The following is a 20,143-nucleotide window of genomic DNA, read 5'->3' on the forward strand; positions in this document are numbered from 1 at the left end:
TGCAATATAACACTCTCGCGCGCCTGTCCTCGCTGGTTCTACGTCTCGGCCCTATTGGAAACGAAGACTGTGGCGTGGATATTGGTCGGCTCAAGGCGGTTCGCAAATCGGTACTTCCGCTTCGCTTCTAAGGGGAAAACCAGGTTGCGTCAGTCAGCCAAGCGTGGACTTTGCAGGCTCACAAGCTCGCAGTACCCGAGGGAATAGCAAGAAGAGGCTCGGCTGGAAGGAGGACAGTGGAGTCGGAAGCAGCCGTCAAGCCGGAGAAGATGGTCAGGGAACAAGCATAACTACTTACTGATTCAAGAGCTCTCACTTGCTAAATTTCTGGGGCAACACGGGGCAGAACGGACCGCCCGGAAAATCGCTTAACGTTGATGATAGTAATAGTATGGAGGGTGGGAGGAAAGATTTGGGGGACGTCCAAGTGAAGAAATCCGGTCCAAAAGGATGAAGGAGAAAGTGTCCTCTTATCCCAGGAGGAAAAGTCTTTGTCCGGTTGCTTTATGACTGATTTCTTTTGCTCCTCACGTCCTTCAAGTGATCTGAATTAGTTGTTTTGTTGACCTTCTTTTCCTTAGCAGGACTTGGAACTCCGCTCAAAGCGCCGAAGCCGGACATTTCGAATGAACCACTGACCATGAACCCACGGACACTACTCCATATCTACCTACACTAATGTTCTTGATCCTGATTTTCTAACTAACACAGAATGATCATGTCATCCAGTTTTAATACTAAGGTGCTCCATATATTGTTTCCAATTAATACTGCTCCCTTTTGTCCCTCTGAAATGACAGGTGTACATCAGAAATAACCTCGGTTTCCCGCGGCAACGGATGCCGTAATATACTACGTACCGCCGGAAAGCGATACACCGAGATCGCCTATATGCGGATCTTTTGGTACAGCATGGAGTGAAATTGGCTTCGGTGAGAGATTCAAGTTATCAAGTGATAATATCGATGATTAATTACCCGAGTCGATTATTATCAGTCTCCCAGATACGGCGCACGTTGGGTGGGAATTTTTGTCTGTCATTTCTATGATATTTACTATCTAGCTCTGTCCCATGTATCGGGGAGGTTATGACCAACTCCGAGTCCCCGCATCTTATTTCTATCCAGTATGTTGAAGACCACCAGCATCTAGACACAACCATCCAATCCAATGTCGTCATGCTCATACATGTTGAATTAAAGTGTACATCAAAATCGATAATATGGTATAAAACCGGAGGAGATAAATATCACTCCGAGAACGAGAAAAGCGCTGAACATCAAGGGACGATCTCATCAGCCTAAAACAGGCCATCAATATCCCCGGTTTCGGTGTCGATATCAACGTTCAGATAACCCGGAGCAGTCGGCAATCCGGGGATAGTCTGAATGTCTGCCGCAAGTGCGTAACTGTGTGGGTTCATCCACTGGTTAGCCGATTGATCCGCTGGAGCCATGTGGTAAAATAAGCACTTACAGATATCCACCTCCAACCGCCAGCCGAACATCACGGATCGGAACTGTAAAGCCCGTTGGGGCGCCCTTGAGCGCGGGATCATGACTCAAGGAGTACTGGGTCTTGGCAATGCAGATCGGAAGATTGGAGAAGCCTTGTGCCGTGTACGTGTCGACCTTCTTCTGCGCTAGCTCGCTGAACTCGACCTTCTCCGCACCGTACATGGCCTTTCCAATGCGCTCAATGCGCTCCTGGATGCTGCCCTCCAAGTCGTACAGGAGCTTGAAGTCCTTGGGCTTGGAGCTAGCTGCCAACACTCCCTTGGCAAGGTCAACGGCTCCGGCACCTCCCTCGGCCCAGTGATTGGCTGGGATGGCATCCTCCGCACCGGCAGCAATAGCCTCCTCGCGGACGATTGCGATTTCGGCTTCCGTGTCGGTCTCAAACCGATTGATGGCGACAACCACCGGCACTCCGTACATCTTGGCGTTCTGGATGTGCTTCTTGAGGTTCACACAGCCCTTGCGGAGAATCTCGGTGTTCTCAGTGCGATAAATCTCGTGGAGCGGCGCTCCAGGGCTGATCTCTGGCCCACCACCGTGAACCTTCAGAGCCCGGACGGTGGCAACAATGACCACACAGTCTGGGGAGAGGCCAGAAGAGCGACACTTGATGTTAAAGAAACGCTCACCTCCCATGGTGAAGTCGAAACCGGCTTCAGTAACCACGAAACCAGTCTTAGCCTCGTGATCCTCATCCGGTTCCGTACCCGCAAGCTTCAGCGCCAATTTATCGGCGATGATAGAGCTGGCACCAATACTGATGTTGGCGAAGGGACCGGCGTGGACCAGCACTGGAGTTCCCTCCAAGCTCTGCATCAGGTTGGGCTTGATAGCATCCTTCATCAGGGCGGCCAAAGCTCCTCCGGCGCCAATATCGTCGCAAGTCACGGGGTCCCCGCTCTTAGAGGTGGCAACGACCATGCGTCCCAATCTCTCGCGCATGTCTTCGAGACTGTTGCTCAACGCAAGGATGGCCATACATTCACTGGCCACGGAGATATCAAAGCCCGTCTCGCGTGACAGACCCTTTTCAGTAGGAGCCTGTCCGACGGTAATGCCTCGGAGATGACGATCATTGACATCCAACACACGGCGCCAGGTGATTGTCTGCGGATCAATGTCAAGACGCGCGAAACGACGGATTTCTTCCTCGGTGAGATCGTCAGGGTTCGTTTTACTGATGCCAAGCTTCTTGAGTCTCCTGAACATGATGGGCTGGAATTCGCGCTTGCCCTTTTTGACAGGGACCAGTCGCTTGTAAAGAGCAGCATCCTTCTGGGTAGCTTCATGGAACATGCGAGTTTCAATGGCGGCAGCCAGAAGGTTGTTGGCAGCAGTGATCGCGTGGATATCACCGGTCAGATGGAGGTTGAACTCGTCCATGGGAATGACCTGGCTGTAGCCTCCACCGGCAGCGCCACCCTTGATACCAAAGGTGGGACCCTGACTCGGTTGGCGGACATTGGCAAATACGATCCGGTTCAGGTGTGCGCCCAGCGCTTGAGTAAGGCCGAGCGTAGTCGTGGACTTGCCCTCTCCAAGAGGCGTAGGAGTAATACCGCACACCAGGACATAACGTCCGTTGCGACGGTGAGCCAAGCGGTCCAGAACACTCAAACTGATCTTAGCCTTGGTGTGGCCGTATGGCTCCAGCTCGTGGGGAGCAATGCCAACCTCCGCGGCGACTTGAGTAATGGGCTTCGGGTACTGAGCACGGGAGATGGCAATGTCCGAAGGAACAGGCTGGACCAGCTTGATGGGAAGCGGCGTAACATGTCTGTCCCGCTGCTTCTCAAAGTATGCCTTGGCCGAAGTAACGACGTTCTTCAGCAGCATCGCAACTGTCATGGGACCGACACCTCCGGGAACCGGAGTGATCTGCGAAGCTACCTCTGCGGCGGACTCGAAGTCGACGTCTCCGACGAGGCGCTGTCCCGACTTCTTCGAAGGATCAGGCTTGTAATTAATGCCGACATCGATAACAACGGCACCAGGCTTCAGCCAGTCGCCCTTGACGAACTCTGCCTTTCCAATGGCTGCAACAACAATGTCGGCGTTCTTCACGATGCGGGGGATGTCCGGCGTCTTTGAGTGGCAGACAGTCACAGTGGCATCTGCATTCTTCAACAGGTAGCTGACAGGGCTACCGACGATGTCACTACGGCCAAGAACCACAGCCTCTTTGCCGGCGGGGTCTACTCCACTTGCCTTGAGGAGGTCCATAACAGCCAGCGGGGTGCAGGGAACGAAGAGGGGATGGCCACCTCGTTTGGCCAATTCTCCAATATTGATTGCGCCGAAACCGTCGACATCTTTTTCGTCCGCAACTGCAGATGTGACTGTATGTTCGGACAGGTGGCTAGGAAGGGGAAGTTGGACGAGGATGCCGTGCACCGAGGGATCGTTGTTAGCTTTTGTGATTTCCTGAAGGATCTCAGGCTGAGAGATCGATTCGGGAAAGTTGACAATCTTGCAGAGAATGTTCGCCTTTACAGACGTAGTGGATCAGTAAGGCTCCAAAGGCGTATAATCGGAGATTGCGAGATATATGTCCATACCTCTTCAGCGGCCTTCAATTTCATGCGCACATATGTGCCTTGAAGCAAATTAGAACAACCCTTATATCTAGGCGTTGAATGTCATCAAACTTACTCGAATCCGATCGATTGCCGACTGGAATTGAAGCAATGTCAGTACCTCCGCTGGGTCGGTTTCATGATGTCCGGCTAAACGTACCCTGGAAGATAACCAAACTCGGCTTGAACCGAGGATTGGACACTTGAATCTTTGCAATCTCGGCTTTCAATCCCTCTCTAATGCTCTTGGCAATGGCCGTGCCATCAATCTTTGTGGCCGCCATGACGGTAGATGTGCTGGAGAATGACCGACGGGAAAGTGATGATTTGGCAAAGGTCTTGGAACCGGAAAAGTCGACCACACGTCCAGCGAAGTAATGACGAGAAGTTCCAAGGACAGGAGAAGTCAAGGATGGGAAGATGTAAGACGAGCAAAGCTGACTGCGAACACGACAGGAGAAGATCTTCGAATTCACAGCACAGCGGGGTAATATCGCCGAACGAGCGGGGGGAAAGGGCATCGACTGCTGCTTGTTGGGGGCTTTAGGTGCAGCCCTCGGACGAGTGACAATAGGAGATTTCCGTCGGGAAAGCTATTGACAACTTAATCTCCACCTTGAAAGGGATTAATGGAGTGAGCCCTATAGATAATTACACAGTAAAAAACATTGAAGAAATCCAACGATAGGCTCATGTATACATTGATTATTGAGTTAAGTCAATGGACTTTCCAAATTTCTCCCATTTCTTGAGGGAAACAAGAAAAATCTCTTCTGAGTTTTGAGTCATTCCATGATATCTACCTTGGGAACTGTCCCGCTAGATCCTCACATGCAAATGCTTGACTCTGCCTTAGTAAAAAGGGTTATGTAAGATGCAGATGTGTTTTAACGCGATCAGGAATAGTAACTGGTACCTTAGGGCTGGTTTAGGTTAGAGGTGATAAGGGCTGACTGGATTGTCGAGAGCCTGAGGCAGACAGTGCTCGACTTCGGAATATCCTCAGTCCGGCAATTGTTTGCCTGAGGGGCAAACAACCTCGAATAGGCAAAGGTCTTGGCGCGCAACGCCTGACTGAACTGTGCGATCAAATTCACTAAGAATAATTAGTCGACGACGCCGACAAGGACAGCCCGCCAGCATTCCCCGCCTCAATAACGCAAGTACTGGACACTCCTGTTGCGGAGGACGTTTATTCAACTCTATTCTTTTTCCTTTACACCCGGACATTGTTTCTTCTGGCCCAAGATGAGGCCTATTCTGCTCTCGGGCCATGTACGTTGTGCCCTCAAATTTCCACCAGGATTTGCTTTGCCGCTTTTGTTGGACTAGCGACTGATATTTCATCTTTCTGCAGGAACGGTCCCTCAACCAGATTAAATTCAACCGCGATGGCGATCTCCTGTTCTCCGTGGCCAAGGATAAGATTGTATGTGCTTGGTGGTCGGCCAACGGCGAGCGACTTGGTACCTACACTGGCCACCAGGGTGCCATCTGGACGGTCGATGTCAGCCCCAACACAGTTCTCCTGGCGACCGGCTCGGCAGACAACACTGTGCGACTCTGGAACGTCAAGACTGGAGAGTGTGTGAAGGTCTGGGATTTCCCTACCGCTGTGAAGCGGGTCGCATTCAACCCCGATGGAAGCAGGCTACTGGCTGTGACAGAAAAGCGTATGGGATTCCTCGGTACGATCGCTGTGCTCGACATCAGTTATGGAGATGGTCAGGGTGGTAGTCTGGAGAACCAAGCCGATGAGCCTAGCTTGAGAATCACCTGCACAGAGAGCAAGGCCACCGTGGCTGGCTGGAGTTACCTGGGCAAGTACATCATTGCTGGACACGAAGACGGCAGTGTCAGCCAATACGATGGAAAGGTGGGCATATTCTGCTCCTGGAATTTGGAAAGCTATGCTAATTTGCGCGCAGACTGGTGAGCAGCTGGAGAACGTCCAGGCGCACGAGTTCGATCACCAGATCAACGACATCCAGTTCTCTCAGGACCGTACTTACTTCATCACTGCCTCCAAAGACAAGTCCGCCAAGGTTTGTTCTTATCTGTCCTGTCTGCCATCTGTTGTCAAAAGCTGACCATCGCTAGCTCATCTCCTCTCGTAACCTCGCCATCCTCAAAACATATGTCGCCGATACTCCCCTGAACAGCGCCACCATCACTCCCAAAAAGGACTACGTTATCCTCGGTGGTGGCCAGGCCGCCATGGATGTCACAACCACGTCCGCCCGGCAGGGTAAATTCGAGGCCCGTTTCTACCACAAGGTCTTCGAGGACGAGATTGGCCGTGTCAGAGGCCACTTCGGTCCCCTCAACACCGTTGACGTCCACCCCAACGGCACAGCATATGCCTCCGGTGGTGAGGACGGTTATGTTCGTGTGCATCACTTTGACAAGCCGTACTTTGATTTCATGTACGAGGTCGAGAGAGAGCAGCTGAGGAAGTGAATCGGATGATATCCACGAGCTCTTTGTTTTTCAAGTCATGCATCATCTGTATGAGTCATGAGACGAACGCTTTTTTGCTCATAAAAGAAGGAAAAGCCAGGCGCGGCGGAAATGGGTAGAAGACCTGGCGGGGTCAATACAGGGCATGATTTTCTCGTTCATCTACGGAGTTGGTACCTCTTTTACAATTATTCTTTCTTGTTCTCCATCATCATCCCACCTCGTCCTCTTGCCATCTTAATCAAAAGAATTGCCCTTTTGCTTCTTCCCGTCAGCTCTCCTTCACTGTCCATATTCACTTGAATTATGTGCCCAGGCGGAGGAAATACCCTCATCAGCAATACTATTGTTGTCCATTATTCGTTAGTGCCGATGGGTGCCTGATCTGGATGGCTTCAATACGTTGGCTTCTTTATGAGAATTGAGCATCTACCGTTCAGAAATATTTAGGATAGACTTTTCAACCGACTCTGGATTCTTCTTATCAACGTTGAAGCTCCTGTATGCCTCTCTATTGTGTAGGTGTGAGTGGCCATTCATATCCTCTAGATATGCCGGTCACACTTTCTGCCAATAAAGAATAGCACAAACAAATTGACTTTCAAGATTTTTCCTGGAGACCCTTGGATTTACTGCACCTTGGCCACATTTACCCTGGTAACGTCGGTTTGCCACCTCTGCTACTCCGGAGCAACCCAGTAACATTCCCAACGCACTGCAGTGCAGTAGAGGCCTTTGCAAGGCCGTGAAGCATTTGCCGTGTCGTTTCAGAAAGGTTGTCATTTTGGCTAACATTCGAATTATATTGTCGAAAGACGCCGCAGAGTAGGCGCCAATTCATCTATCGTTCTATATCCATGAGATATTCCATAGACAACCCGGCAAAGCCAACGCGCAAACTGAAAAGTATCCAACTTTGCAATCTCTAATTCCGTCGATGCCATGAGATCCTTCTTATGACGATGAATGTCCAGAAACGAGGATAAAACGCAAAGGGAATCCGTAGAAGCGCCCGAAAAGCAAGTGGTATTTTTATGCCGCGATATATGAATCGTTTCAATGCCAGCCCAGCGCTCTTCCGACCAGCAGAAAACATAAGGATCATAAAAAGGACATAGGTTCTAACTGAAGAAGAAAGGCGTATCATGACACAAGAAAAAGGACATCAGGAAAAATCAAAAACTTAAGTTTTTCTCATCTTCCCTAAGAAAAAGGCGTGGGCTCACCCCCGTTTTACTTCTTCTTAGGGAACTTCTCCTTCCCGATGTCCGAGCCTCTGAGCTTGACATTGAGCACGCGCTCCATAGCGCTCAGCACCTTCTGGTCGGGCGTGGCCGTACCCCTCTCAAAGTCCTGGATGACTGTGATGGTGGTGTTGCACTTGGTGGCGAGTTCCTTCTGTGTCATCTTGTAGCCCTCCTCGTTTCGGCGCTTCTTGATGGCGTCTGCGACCTGGAGTCCGACGGTCTTGGGCTTGACGATGTCGTCGCTTCGGTCGACCTTTGTCAGGTGCTGACCTTCCATGGAGGCTGTCTTTCCGGCCTTGAGAGAGAAACGTTAGTAGGCGCTCAACATGGAGAGGGGGTGAATGCAGAACATACAGCATTGCCAATTGCGTACTTCTTCTCAGTAGCAACGACGAGACCCTGGCGCTGAGCAGCGTTCAGAGCGCTCTTTCCCCTGACTACTGTCTCTCGGGGAGCGGCACCAGCACGGTGCTTGGTTCCGATGCGTGTGACAGAATCCCATTCACTCATTTTGACAGGTGTGTAGTTCGAAGCGTATGGAGACTTGATGGAGGACGATGGTGGGAATCAGAGAGGTGTCCGAGGTGGTAGGGTAGAGGGTGGCGGAGAGACTGATCGCGTGAGGTTGTGACTGAGAAGGAGAGAGTCCACAGAGCCACCGAATTTATACTGATGACACAGAAGCTTCTCGAGCCCTGAGCGGCGCAGTTTAGAGGGGAGTCATGCACTATTCCTTTATGGGACTAGCGCTGCTGACATCATTACCACTCATTCGGAGTCCCAAAGAGGGTTGGAGATGCTGTGTAGATACTCCGCAGTCCAAGCCGAGTTAACATACATCTCCAAATCTGTAGTCACTAGTGACATGGCCATCATTTGGATATTATTGAAGAGTTTCTCTTCTTAGTTACGGGAGAGAGGGGATTGGGTGCAATCCCATTTAAAGTTTTCCTCTTTGCCTCATCTTGATCATTGATCGTACAATGGCCTTAACGCCACCATAAATAAGGAAAGTGTGTATGAAACGATGGTGAGGATGCAACCAAAACACTTGACGTAGCCCTCGTATTCTGTACACAACCGGGCAAAACTGGAATGGCAGGGAAAAAAGAAATCTAGCCTAACTGCCTCCGGGGAGGATCGAACTCCCGACCTTGAGATGTCCCAGAAGTGCTGCTTCTGATCATATAGGTATGAGACTCACGTGATAACCAACTACACCACAGAGGCGGCTATAGCGTACCCAATGCACCCATTCCATACAAGAGAGGGAACCCGATCAAAGCCTTGCTTAATCTGATAGGTGATTGTCAAGCACAGACAACATGTTTGAGCAGTAATGTCCATCAATGCTGTGCGTCATGATCAACATATTGTTATCAAAACCGATATTTTCATTAAGAATACCTAGAATAGGTGGAGCAAAAAATCCGCCTGAACGCCGTTCCCATGACTCAGGAAGAATCCATTCTCGAAACCCGAAAAAACTCGAAGGATTAACGCTAGAAGATACTATTCACAATGTTGGAGCCGATAGTAGCACCAGCACCAAAGATAGCTAAGACATAGTTAGTGACCGCAAACTCAAATCAATGGAGCCACAATCGACATACCGGCATTGCCCATCTTCTTTCCGAACTTCTTGCCATGCTCCTCGAACTTGCCGCCCGGTCGCTTTCCATCCGGGGCAGCTGCGCCGCTCTGGCTAACCTCAAGAGGTACATTGCCATAGTTGGTAGGAGGGGGAGACGACACTCCCTTCTCTTCTATTACGTTCACATAGCTGCGAGGGAAGATACCCTCAAGGTTGGTCCGCTCATTACGGCCACGCCACCCTATGTTTGTTAGCTTGGATTCCCTGGCGTCGCCTTCAAACCAACGTACAATCAGCGTTCATGTGTTCCAAAACTTGGACACGGTCGTGTGGCTGCAGAGCAAGATCACCAGCATCTGTTGGGGTATAAGCATAGAGTGCTGTAGCGACGGACAACACGGGCGCAGCTTGAGGGTAAGCGGGTGGGGGAACCGAGGGGGTCGAGTATTGTTGTTGCTGCAGAGCCGCCTTTTCGTTCAAAGAGCTATTGGCGAACTGTGATGTGGGAGGAGCGTATGATGCCGAGGGAGGTTGAGATTGAGCGACAACCGGTTGTTGCTGTTGTGGCTGAGGAACTGGTGTAGCGGCTTGTTGAGGGGCCTCATTAGGAAGCTGGGCCAGGATCGATGAGAGTTGCTGACGTGTAATGACCGAAGCATCTGCAAGAAACTCGAGCTCCTGAGATATATTAGCAAGGTGGGCGACAGACGTTGGGAAGATGGAGAAACCAGTACGGCATCATCATACCGATCGGACAGTGCGGAGCGAGCGGTTGCTCATTGCAGTCATGAAGCTGCTTTGGGTAGCCATGACGATGCGGATATTGGATTAAAAATGATAAAAGGAGGTTACGGCGATGAAAAAGATGGATGGAGATGAGATGGCCGCTGGAGCAGATGTCGACTCCAGGAAGGCGTAGTCAATTATCGCTAATAATATATGTTTTCAGGAACTCAGGCACATGGCATTGGACCCGGGAGACGATGGAGCCGAAACAGAGCCACAATTTCTATGTATTTTATGGGGCTTGGCAGGCTATGTTACATTGCCATGTCTCCAGAATGCTACTAAGGTTAGGTAGACTTGGATACTTCCCATCAATAATAGAACACAATATTGATTGAGTGCAGAGTCTCATATACATATTAATAAAACATTTGAGGGCCATACTTCTGGATAAAAGGCTCTGTATTCTGGAACTATTCTATTCCCTAAATTTCATTGTTCATGCTTGATTTACTGGCTAATGCAGGTATAGTACAGGTGTTGTGCTGATGACTCCGCCCATACCGTGAGAGAACGTCTCTCTTATGGGACTGGTGGGATTAATTATCAGAGGGAAATACCTTGCTAAAGGACACAGAAGCTGTAATAAAAACTGTCAAAACATGCAGATAATGCAAATAGCATAGTTATTGTAGAGATAAATTAATCCACTCCTTCCCCAAAATAAGGGTGTGTATCTTGTTGCCTAATTGCCTTTGCTCCATAAGGTACCTAAGGTAGAGACAGGTTGTTCCAAATTGTTTCAAAAGCATGCTAGGTCAATTAGTCGGGGTACCTGCCAGTTCGCCTCTATATACTGCTGAATCTGACTGCGTAGAGAAAGTAAGTATTGGCCAAAGCTGACAAGAAATTGCATTCATTATTATGACCATAAGCCATGAGTTCATACCAGAGTTAGAAACCGACGATCACTTGTATCGTGGGGTTGTGGCTGGGCGGTCCGCATCTACACTTGACTTCGACAGCCCCACCATCGCTGATCTACCGTTGTACACCTTCAGACTTCGGGATGCAAACGAGGGGATCGTTGATATTGCCCATGAATCGATCCACGGTTAATACTGACATAGTACAGGGAGTGAGATGTCTTCAAGATGGGCAACCCTTTGCGCAGTATATGTGGAGCACAAACTCCGCTTGTTCGCAATCGACAATGAGAAGCCTACATCGCCCCGTGTGACCTCTGATTGAAATTTTCTCACGCTTCCTGAGCCGATGCAACGGCGAGAGCCAAGACAACATCGAGACTTTTTTTAATTACGGAGTCTATGATGGAAATCATGGGCGCATGCCTCTCGCGAGTCCAACCCTCAGATTGAGGCTAAGCTTCTCACTGAGTGTGCGCCTCAAGAACCGCGCGTCGCCGTCCTTTAGCATGGAAGAATGAACGTCACAGACGCGCCTCTTCTGGAGGATGAGATGGGAAACAACGGGGGATGCTGCGAGGTGCCTCTAGGGGACCGATATTGGATAGCGTCACCAGAATCTCGGACACTTCACTGGAGAGAGACTGTTACAGCTTGGTTCGAGGATCCTATACTCCACAGCTCATTTTTCAGTTTTTGATATTAGGGTATTCAACAGGCACATAAGGATATGCGTCCTAGCCAAACGAGGAGAGACCCAACTGAGACAGTCAATCAAAAAGAAGCAAGCCAGAGTGAGGGAACGCAATCACGGGAAGCCATGCATGATGGAGTGCTGATGATCGGAACAAGATGAAGAGGGAGAAGTAGCTGCAGGGAAAGAAGAGGAAAACACTATGCTTCATATCTGTACCAGGAGTCTTTTGGCTGCTCGGATCAAGCTAAGACATGCACAATACAATAAGATAAGACATGCTTAAGGAGCTGTGGTGATGGCAGTCAATTAACTTTGATGAAGAATTTTTCTGTAACTGGATATTCTAACCTGGCATTTTTTAGCTAATATATGTGCTAGGTAAACAATGGCCGCTCTTCTTGTTCAATGGATACAGAAAGATGTCGTTTACCATGAATGCAACGGACTTCAACTACTGAATCCATATAGATAGTAGCAATTTCGATTTCTATCTACTTGATGATTTACTTTGATCTCCTTCAGAGAACAGAAGCTACTTTGTAAGCCATAGCGCAACACAATAATACGATAGTCTCTTATTCTCACCTTTTCCTCTACCCCGCTTCATCCCCCTCCCCTCGCCCAGACAGCCCAGAGTGCCCACAGTCTCAGCTTAATGTCTCTTGTCATGGCACAGAGTCTCCCACCATTAAGATTGCCGTAATGAAGGATGAGTGGCCCAATGACAGGAAGATACAGATTGCACATGCCAGAAGGCTGAAGATGGACTAATCCTGCTCGAATGGGATCTTCTGCAAATCCTATCACAACTCTCCCCCACCTAATTCCTCTAAGCGCCGACAGCTTTCAATCCAATCAGAGCAAAAAGATGACAAGATGACAGATGCTCAGCGGCTACTGATGCCACAGCTGCGTGCTCATATATCTCACCAGTCTTCGCAGTTGATTTATTGAATGAAAATATAGCTGTCAACCAGGTTGCGTGGGCCTTGAAGAAGTCCCTCACTCAAGCTGAACTGTGTCAGATTGAGTTCGGAAACGACTGACGAATACGAGGATATCCCATTTTGGTTGTCCTTGGTCCCGTATAAATACTTCTCATTCCCTCTGTTGTCCCGACTGCACCCGTCAGAAAACTACTGAAGAAGAGGAAAACAAAGGAAACCATGGCGAGTCCATACCCACCTCCTCCGACTCAAGAGGGCCATTATCCTCGTACGTATTACTCCAAGGCTGAACCAGACCTGTATATATGCTAATTATCTCCCGTGATTAAGCGCCTCCAAACTCCGGAGGTATGATAACAAACCGTTTCTTTCAATTGAGAATATAGTCTCATTGATGCTCTATATAGCTTTTCCACCACCTCCCCAGCCGTCACCAGGTTTCCCACCTCAGAACTTCAGCTACCCTCCTCCACCTAAGCAACCGACTCCTGCAAGTCCCCCGCCGGGAGATGCACATGCGGCCGCATATGCAACTAATCCATACGGACAGAGCTCTGTATCGCCTCCACCGCAGCCGCAGGGCCACCAGCCGACGCCATCTCAATCTTCGAACATGGCTGTGCAAGCCCAGCGGACATCCGTCGGGCCGTCTCAGTTCGGCCAGTTCGTGACTTCAACTACCCAGGACGATGTTGGGACATTCAATGGCGGAAGCTACAGAATCAGCCACCGGGACTCGAATTCTCTTCTGACGCTGCAGCTGGCGGTAGGGTGTCCGATTGAGTCCAAGCCAGGTGAGTGCCATTTCTTCAGAAACTGAGAAGCCCACGAGGCTCATGATACGGTCAGGAGCAATGATCGCGATGTCGCACACGATCACACTAAAAGGAAGCATCAAATTCTCCCTGAAGAAGATGTTTGCCGGCGGCGAGATGTCATTGTCCACATACACCGGTCCCGGCGAGCTTCTGCTTGCGCCCGCGGCACTGGGTGATATCATTGTGCTGCGCTTATCCGGCTCGGACCCATGGAAGGTCGGAAAAGATGCCTTCCTGGCCTCGACTAGCGGCATCTCAAAGGACTATCAAGCGCAAGGGCTCTCGAAGGGTGTCTTCTCTGGAGAGGGATTGTTCGTGTACAAGCTGTCTGGTGTCGGTCTCGTGTGGCTCCAGAGCTTTGGCGCAATCATCAAGAAGGATGTAAGAGCTCTTCCTCTCGCTTTTTAGCACTCACTCTTGCAACATCCACTCTCTGGAGATTCTCCTGTGACTTGCTGACAATGAACTACCCAGATCGCTGACGGCGAATCCTACTACGTGGATAACGGACATCTCGTCGCATGGAACTGCAAGTACAAGATGGAGCGTGTCGCCTCAGGAGGTATCATTTCCAATATGAGTTCTGGCGAGGGTCTAGCATGCCGCTTCACCGGTCCTGGAACCGTGTACCTGCAGACGAGGAACGTCACTGCCTTTGCCGCGCATATTGGAGCACATACTGCCAGTAACTAGAGTATGGCGCTTGATGGATGAAGAGTAGCAGGCTTCTACACTCTCATTCACTGTAGATTCTCATGTTTGGCGTTGTGATTCCTTGAGCGGGTGCTGTTTTATCTTGACTCATCTCTGGTGGCATTTTTTTTATCTCATTAATCTTACGATAGCCCTTACAGAATGAGATTAAAGTGGTTCCCAGACACGCACTCTTTACTTCTGGTCTTCACGTCGTCTCTATTTTTCCAAATCCTGCATAACTCACGACATCACATTTCGATCCTTTTCCATCATCATCCACAAAGAAGAGGAACATTTATACGAAAATGGGGGAAATAAACAGGAAAAAATAAAATAAAAGTATCTTCCCACAGCTGGCTCCATATAGATCCCCCACCAGCCACAACCTCGTTTAGCCTTGTCTCTTTCTGCGGCCGACCTGTCCACGGAAACCGGTCTTGATGGCGGCAACCGACCGACGAGAACCACAGGAGTTGCAGGTAACGAAGTACAGACGGTTTTCACCCTTGTTGAGTTCGGTGTCGGGGCTGCGGCAGGTTTTGCAGGTAACATATTCGACTGGAGACTGTCAGCTACTGTGTTCAAAATCCAAGAGGAGCGAAAAGCAACATACCGATATATCTTCTCAAGACGTTCTCAATCTGCTTCTGCTGGAAACGACCCTTGATGACCAGACGCCTGCTACCGTCGACACTGCCGCTGGTACCCAATTCGGCGAACAAGAACTGCATGACGTGGTCGTCTGAACGCTTCATACGCTTGCAAATATCGGCGATGTTTGCGAAGATGGTACGACGGTTACCTTCACGCAGACACTGAGGAGGAGGAATCTTATACGACTTGGTGCCGCTGGACAGCAGGTCGGGGTGGTGGCTCTGGATGAGGGAGAAGAATCGGGAGACGAGGAGCGAGTACGGGATGGCCTGGGTCGCATCGTGGGCCCAGATACCGGTGCCGGCTTCGAGGTCGCCCTCGGGCAACTCGCCCTCCTTCTCCTCGGCAGCGGCCTTCTCTGAGATACCAGCTTCGGCGAGCTTGGCCTCGAAGTCACCAGCATCGACCTTCTTGACCTTCTTCTTCTTCTTTTTCAGGGCCGTGGGGTCGAATTCGCCATCGGCGGCGGCAGGGGCGTCGTCGCCTTCACCGGCCTCAGCGTCGTCCTTGGGCTTCTTGGTCTTCTTCTTTTTCGAGAGGCCCTTGAAGAGTTCGGTTACTTCGTCGACTGCGGTGTCTGCTGTGCCTGTTTGGAGTCAGTTTCGCCTGTGGCCGAGGGTTTGAGCGAAAGGAAAAGTGAAAGCATACCAGCTTCATTCTCAGCTGTGGTGATTTGAGGAGCGGGAGCCTCTGTGACTTCGCCGTTTGTGTCCATGATGACTGCACCTTCACTGAAGGCAACGGATTTGCGTTGCTTTTGAGGAGTGGGCTCGACCTGCTAATGGACCCGATGACAGGTTAGCAAGGTGGAAATAAATTAACAAAGACGATATCCCTCAGAAAGAAAGGGTCTGGCGATTGTTCACTGCCTAACACAGCCAAATGTTACAACTGAAGGTGAGGCGGCAACGTAGTGTGATTAGGCCAATGGGGGGTATGAAATGTGAAGATGTTCGCATTAAAGAAAATGTGGGAGGGCAGAATCGGTAAAGGGAAAACAGGGTGTGACGTACAGCATCCGCCATATTGTATATGTCTTTCTTGCAGCAGTAGGCACTTCCAAATATGATAACAGTCAGGAAGAATGTTATCTAGTAGTAAAGACTTGCTTATAAGGAGCCTGACGAGAGGTTGATATATTGGTAGAGCCATATCTTTGGGTTCGCGATGGCAATTCTGTTATCGCGGTACAGGCTCACGTGACTGTGAGTCAAAATGCTGTGCTCTTGTATTACCGTAGGTATTCACGTGACTTGGCTCTCCTGGATTACATCAGGCCTGTCTCTTGATGCCTCTCAAGTATTGGGGTTCGGATCTTGGATATCTCTGTCGGTCGGCAACACTTCATGCTGCAATCCTTGTTCAGGCAGTAGGCAGGCCGCTGCTTGATCTCATTACTGGTGTTTTACTTCGCTCATTGACCCGTCCCGTCTCCCCAACCTAAGTCAATTTCACTATGTCGTACTCTCCACCCTCCGCCTCTAACCCGTCCCTCGCTACGTCTGCCTACATGGTGTCTTCGGTAGACAGGTACACATCCGGTTCAGACGATGAGATTGCGTCCCTTCCATCAGAGTCTACCACCGCTTCAGATCTCGACACACTTTCAGACGACTACTCAGATGCCGAGGAGGAATGGAGAGAAAGCATTGAGCAGTTGGAGTTACTATTGACCATGGTCATCGTCCCGTTCATCGGGAAGTATCTGGGAAGGAGATGCGCTTATTGGGGTACGCCCGTTGACTTCTACAGCCTGCAAACAAGACTGACGTGAGTGATGTAGGCTGGACTCGTTTTATGGAATGGAAATATCCCGTCGAAGTCGTCATGACCAACAAGGCAGCCTTCAGGGGAGCCGGTGTCGTTGAGGCTTTATCTCCACTGTGAGCGACTTGACAAACTCTAGTCATCATAAGAATTCGATCTGCGGTTGCGGTCGTGCCATGGACCGAGACGCACTGTCGTGATACCCGCAGTCCTCGGGGAGCTCCGCGAAGAGCAGCAGCAGCTTCCGTCTCTGGAGGTCGTTGCATCATTCCGCGATTGCGGCTCTCTGGTTACATTCAAAACGAGAAAGCTTTACCTCGCAGCGTAGGAGGAGTTAGGGAACTTGTCCGATGAGCTGCTTCTGGATTCGAGTACAGTATTTATGTAAATACAGTCAAGAGGCACACTACCAAGTTTCATTTTATACCCAATCAAACCATTTGCCTATGTGCCGAGCTCGCGAGGTTCAGAGAGTGGACTATACTCCGCGGTCGTATGAGCGTTGCGAACTGTCGGACCGACAGCCATATGGTCGAATACCCATGACTGCTTCCATCAAGACTGGAACACCGCCAATACGTCAATGAAGTCTAAGAGGAGTGCTTGAGTATTGAGTGTTTAGTCTAAAAGGAAACTTAAGAAGAAAGAAAAACGGTGGGCAAGTATGTCGCCATGCAACGGCCGTCAACCAATCTTAATTATCTCGATAGGCGAGATGAAGACGAAACTGAGAGACAAGCAAAAAGCACTAATAAATTCCATCATCATGAACTTGAGCGTCATTCACGCTCAAGAAATGCGATAAAGAGCCCGGCATGATCATTTTCATAATCGTATCTCATAACTTATCTGGCGAAAAAGGTACGGAGAGAAACGAGCTAGGTATTTTCGACTGAGGCATTTAAGCAGCGTTATTCGAGGGACGCCACTCTGGAGGGAAATTAGTGATTTTTCGGAAGGACAGCGATCGGTTCTACTCACCGCCGTAACCCCGGCCACCTCCATAACGTTGGCCACCTTTAGGACTTGTCAGAACTTAGATTCGTTGAACAGTTTGATGTGAGCACATACCGTTTCCGGGAGCACCCTCGGACTGGTTGTAGCCACCACGGCCGTGGAAGCCACCGTTGTTACGGGCAGGGCGCTCGGAGGCCTTGTCAACACGAATGGTGCGTCCATCGAACCTAAATGCGTCATATGTTAGTGCTTCTGCGATGAGAGATACGGTTCAAACGAGTACAGTTTGGGCACTCAGGTACAATCTAGGGTCTGAAGATATTTGGGAAAGCTTACTCCTGGTTGTTCATAGCGTCCATGGCAGCATCAGCCTCGGAGTCGCTGCTGAAACGGACGAAACCGAAACCACGGCTGCGGTTGGTGTCACGATCCTTGACAACGATCTACGTGTCGTGGAAGAGTCATTAGTATGGTATGCTAAGGTAGTAACAATCAAAAAGACGGTGTGATAATGAGAGGAGAAGGGTACTACTAACAGCTTCTTCAACCACGCCGTACGGCGAGAAACCCTGACGAAGGGCGTCATCAGTGGTGTGCCATGCGAGGCCGCTATTGAACCGTTACTTGAGAAAATGCGTTGGAGTTTTGAAATAAAATGAAAACACACCCGATGAAAAGCTTAGACATGTCGAAGGTTGAAATGAAACTGTTTAGTTGAATTAGTACTGAGATACAGTGATAGTTTCCCGAAGATCAAGTTGATCGAAATAGGTAGATGAAAGGAAGAAGAGGGGAAGAAATCAGGAGTAAAAAATTTCTCCCTTTTCTGAAAGAAATTTTTTCACAGGCAATCTCACTGCGGCTGTGCCTGAGGACGTCGCTTGGTCTGTGAAACAAACAGATCATACAGCAAGACAAGGGACACTCACAGTAGAAACTTTTGTTGCTGAAAGACGACGAGTGTTAATATCACAGCTGAGTTAGATGGAGAAGAAAGGTATTCTCACAGTTTGATAAGACAAGGAGAGCAGTGGATTAGCCGTGCAGAACCTGCGAAGTGGGAGAATGAAAGGGAGGACTGGAGGAGGTGTAGCAAAGATGCAAAGCGGGGGTTACTGATTACTACTCCTACGGGCTACTATGGTACTCGGCAGTATTATTATTTTTCCTTCATAACATTTATAAATTGATAAGCGGGAGCCATTATATTACCATTATTCTATTGATACATGACAAGCGCACAAAGGCAGCAGTCTAAGGACACTAGAGTATGGTCACCACTGACCTGAGAGCTGATGCGCACCTCCGCTCCCCTCATTGGGAAGTCTGCAGCCCATCTGCAGCCTTTGCGCAGTAGCAGGTGGGAACTTGAAAGGCCAGATCAAGCAGAAGCCTGAATCTTACTTTAGAGAGTCAAGAAATCCGTGCTCAAAAGAGTCGGTGACTCGAACGGCTGGGGATAGGAGAGTTTCGATTTGGGAGAAGATGCTTTTTAGTCCCTCATTTGTCGTACCATGGGTGGTATCGCACCCTGTACCTCGCATATGATCCTACATTAGCCGGAGTTTGTCCATCCTTGTCTGTACACTTTTCTGCAGAAGGTAGCATCTCCTAGGATTGTGCTCTTTCTCATCTCAGAACGTGATGCTGTATGGTACAGTATGGTGTAGTCCGTCCCGTATCTTCTAAGGCCCAGTGGATTTTTTGTTGAATTGTGGAGGTCTTTGATGAAATTGGTGAAACTCTGCCTCCCCGTTGGGAAAAAAAAAAAAAAAAAAAGGTAAAAGAAAAGAAAAAAGAGAGAGAAAGAAAGAAAATGGGTGGGAGGGTCCACAAATTTTTTTTTTTTTTGAAAATTTTGGACAAGATCTCCATTGCTTGATTGTTTTTCTGAAAAGCTACGGCCTAGTCTATGTGTGGCAATAATAATAATGAGTACGCAAGATTGTCAGTCACATCTCACAATCACTGTGAGCCGGTAGATTGTCGTTTTGGTTGGTCAGCTTGCAGTTGACACGGGTGCCAAGAAGAGCCAAATACTCCTATTAGGGCAAGTGATCTGATAAATTACTGCTCCCTTTTGCCCCCTCCTCACACTAGTATTGCAACTGATCTTCGATCCGACCGCTTTATATCACTTAGATAGGAAGAGGCCAAACAACGAAAGTTTGGAGAGGAGGGGCAGAATTGATAGTGGTGGAGAATTGATCCACATGTGCCTGGTTATCGACTTATCTAGGCTCATGCCTGGATAGGAAATATAAGCGAGACGCTTGGAACCCACCTTGGCTTAGTACTCTGTACTGAGTAGATATACTAGCTTTATCGGACTATGTACCTCTCTAGGTGCATAAGAAGTATTATGTCTTGTCTGAATCTCAATGTGCTGAGGTCAATATGTTGATATCTTTGCCATGACTAAAACTCACAGATGCTTCTTTGATACCTGGATGGCCCAAGACAGCTGGCGAGGAAGCTGCTGCCTGAGTCATGATTTCCCGTTATGGAACAGATGCATAGGCAATCATTCATCAATGATGTTGTCAACTCCAGAAAGAAAG

General features: G+C 49.3%; 8 protein-coding genes and 1 non-coding gene across 9 annotated transcripts; 3 read left to right on the plus strand and 6 right to left on the minus strand.

Moving 5' to 3' along the window:
• Positions 1–1,300: 1,300 nt before the first annotated feature.
• ALT_1891 (C-1-tetrahydrofolate synthase) lies at positions 1,301–4,614 on the minus strand (the record flags this gene model as incomplete). Its single annotated transcript, XM_033559351.1, has 5 exons — positions 1,301–1,409; positions 1,477–4,004; positions 4,076–4,113; positions 4,170–4,190; positions 4,254–4,614. 5 exons carry the CDS (start codon positions 4,612–4,614, stop codon positions 1,301–1,303), a joined length of 3,057 nt encoding a protein of 1,018 aa, XP_033415242.1.
• Positions 4,615–5,341: 727 nt separating this feature from the next.
• tif34 (translation initiation factor eIF3 subunit i) lies at positions 5,342–6,553 on the plus strand (the record flags this gene model as incomplete). The annotated part of the gene is made up of 4 exons (XM_033559352.2): positions 5,342–5,368; positions 5,451–5,969; positions 6,022–6,138; positions 6,194–6,553. 4 exons carry the CDS (start codon positions 5,342–5,344, stop codon positions 6,551–6,553), a joined length of 1,023 nt encoding a protein of 340 aa, XP_033415243.1.
• A 1,233-nt stretch (positions 6,554–7,786) lies between these two features.
• On the minus strand, positions 7,787–8,310 carry mbf1 (multiprotein-bridging factor 1; the record flags this gene model as incomplete). Its single annotated transcript, XM_033559353.1, has 2 exons — positions 7,787–8,095; positions 8,155–8,310. The coding sequence occupies 2 exons, from the start codon at positions 8,308–8,310 to the stop codon at positions 7,787–7,789; spliced, it is 465 nt and encodes a 154-aa protein (XP_033415244.1).
• A 615-nt stretch (positions 8,311–8,925) lies between these two features.
• On the minus strand, positions 8,926–9,030 carry ALT_t048. Its single transcript has 2 exons — positions 8,993–9,030; positions 8,926–8,961 (listed from the first exon to the last, which is right to left on the minus strand). It is a non-coding gene; the product is annotated as a tRNA-Met (tRNA).
• Positions 9,031–9,302: 272 nt separating this feature from the next.
• Positions 9,303–10,204, minus strand: ALT_1894 (SH3 domain-containing protein; the record flags this gene model as incomplete). The annotated part of the gene is made up of 4 exons (XM_033559354.1): positions 9,303–9,358; positions 9,414–9,635; positions 9,685–10,072; positions 10,142–10,204. The coding sequence occupies 4 exons, from the start codon at positions 10,202–10,204 to the stop codon at positions 9,303–9,305; spliced, it is 729 nt and encodes a 242-aa protein (XP_033415245.1).
• A 2,705-nt stretch (positions 10,205–12,909) lies between these two features.
• Positions 12,910–14,201, plus strand: ALT_1895 (AIM24 family protein; the record flags this gene model as incomplete). The annotated part of the gene is made up of 5 exons (XM_033559355.1): positions 12,910–12,958; positions 13,021–13,038; positions 13,098–13,484; positions 13,540–13,889; positions 13,983–14,201. 5 exons carry the CDS (start codon positions 12,910–12,912, stop codon positions 14,199–14,201), a joined length of 1,023 nt encoding a protein of 340 aa, XP_033415246.1.
• Positions 14,202–14,595: 394 nt separating this feature from the next.
• Positions 14,596–15,883, minus strand: ALT_1896 (translation initiation factor eIF2 subunit beta; the record flags this gene model as incomplete). Its single annotated transcript, XM_033559356.1, has 4 exons — positions 14,596–14,762; positions 14,818–15,444; positions 15,507–15,636; positions 15,872–15,883. 4 exons carry the CDS (start codon positions 15,881–15,883, stop codon positions 14,596–14,598), a joined length of 936 nt encoding a protein of 311 aa, XP_033415247.1.
• Positions 15,884–16,314: 431 nt separating this feature from the next.
• Positions 16,315–16,953, plus strand: ALT_1897 (uncharacterized protein tam7; the record flags this gene model as incomplete). Its single annotated transcript, XM_033559357.2, has 3 exons — positions 16,315–16,588; positions 16,642–16,716; positions 16,775–16,953. The coding sequence occupies 3 exons, from the start codon at positions 16,315–16,317 to the stop codon at positions 16,951–16,953; spliced, it is 528 nt and encodes a 175-aa protein (XP_033415248.2).
• A 573-nt stretch (positions 16,954–17,526) lies between these two features.
• On the minus strand, positions 17,527–18,269 carry ALT_1898 (RNA recognition motif domain-containing protein; the record flags this gene model as incomplete). The annotated part of the gene is made up of 6 exons (XM_089599227.1): positions 17,527–17,555; positions 17,607–17,642; positions 17,697–17,809; positions 17,919–18,025; positions 18,119–18,191; positions 18,250–18,269. The coding sequence occupies 6 exons, from the start codon at positions 18,267–18,269 to the stop codon at positions 17,527–17,529; spliced, it is 378 nt and encodes a 125-aa protein (XP_089456373.1).
• Between the last annotated feature and the right edge of the window lie 1,874 nt (positions 18,270–20,143).

The sequence above is a fragment of the Aspergillus lentulus genome (genome assembly GCF_001445615.1).
Source record: "Aspergillus lentulus DNA, contig: Alt04, strain: IFM 54703, whole genome shotgun sequence".
NCBI lineage: Eukaryota > Fungi > Ascomycota > Eurotiomycetes > Eurotiales > Aspergillaceae > Aspergillus > Aspergillus lentulus.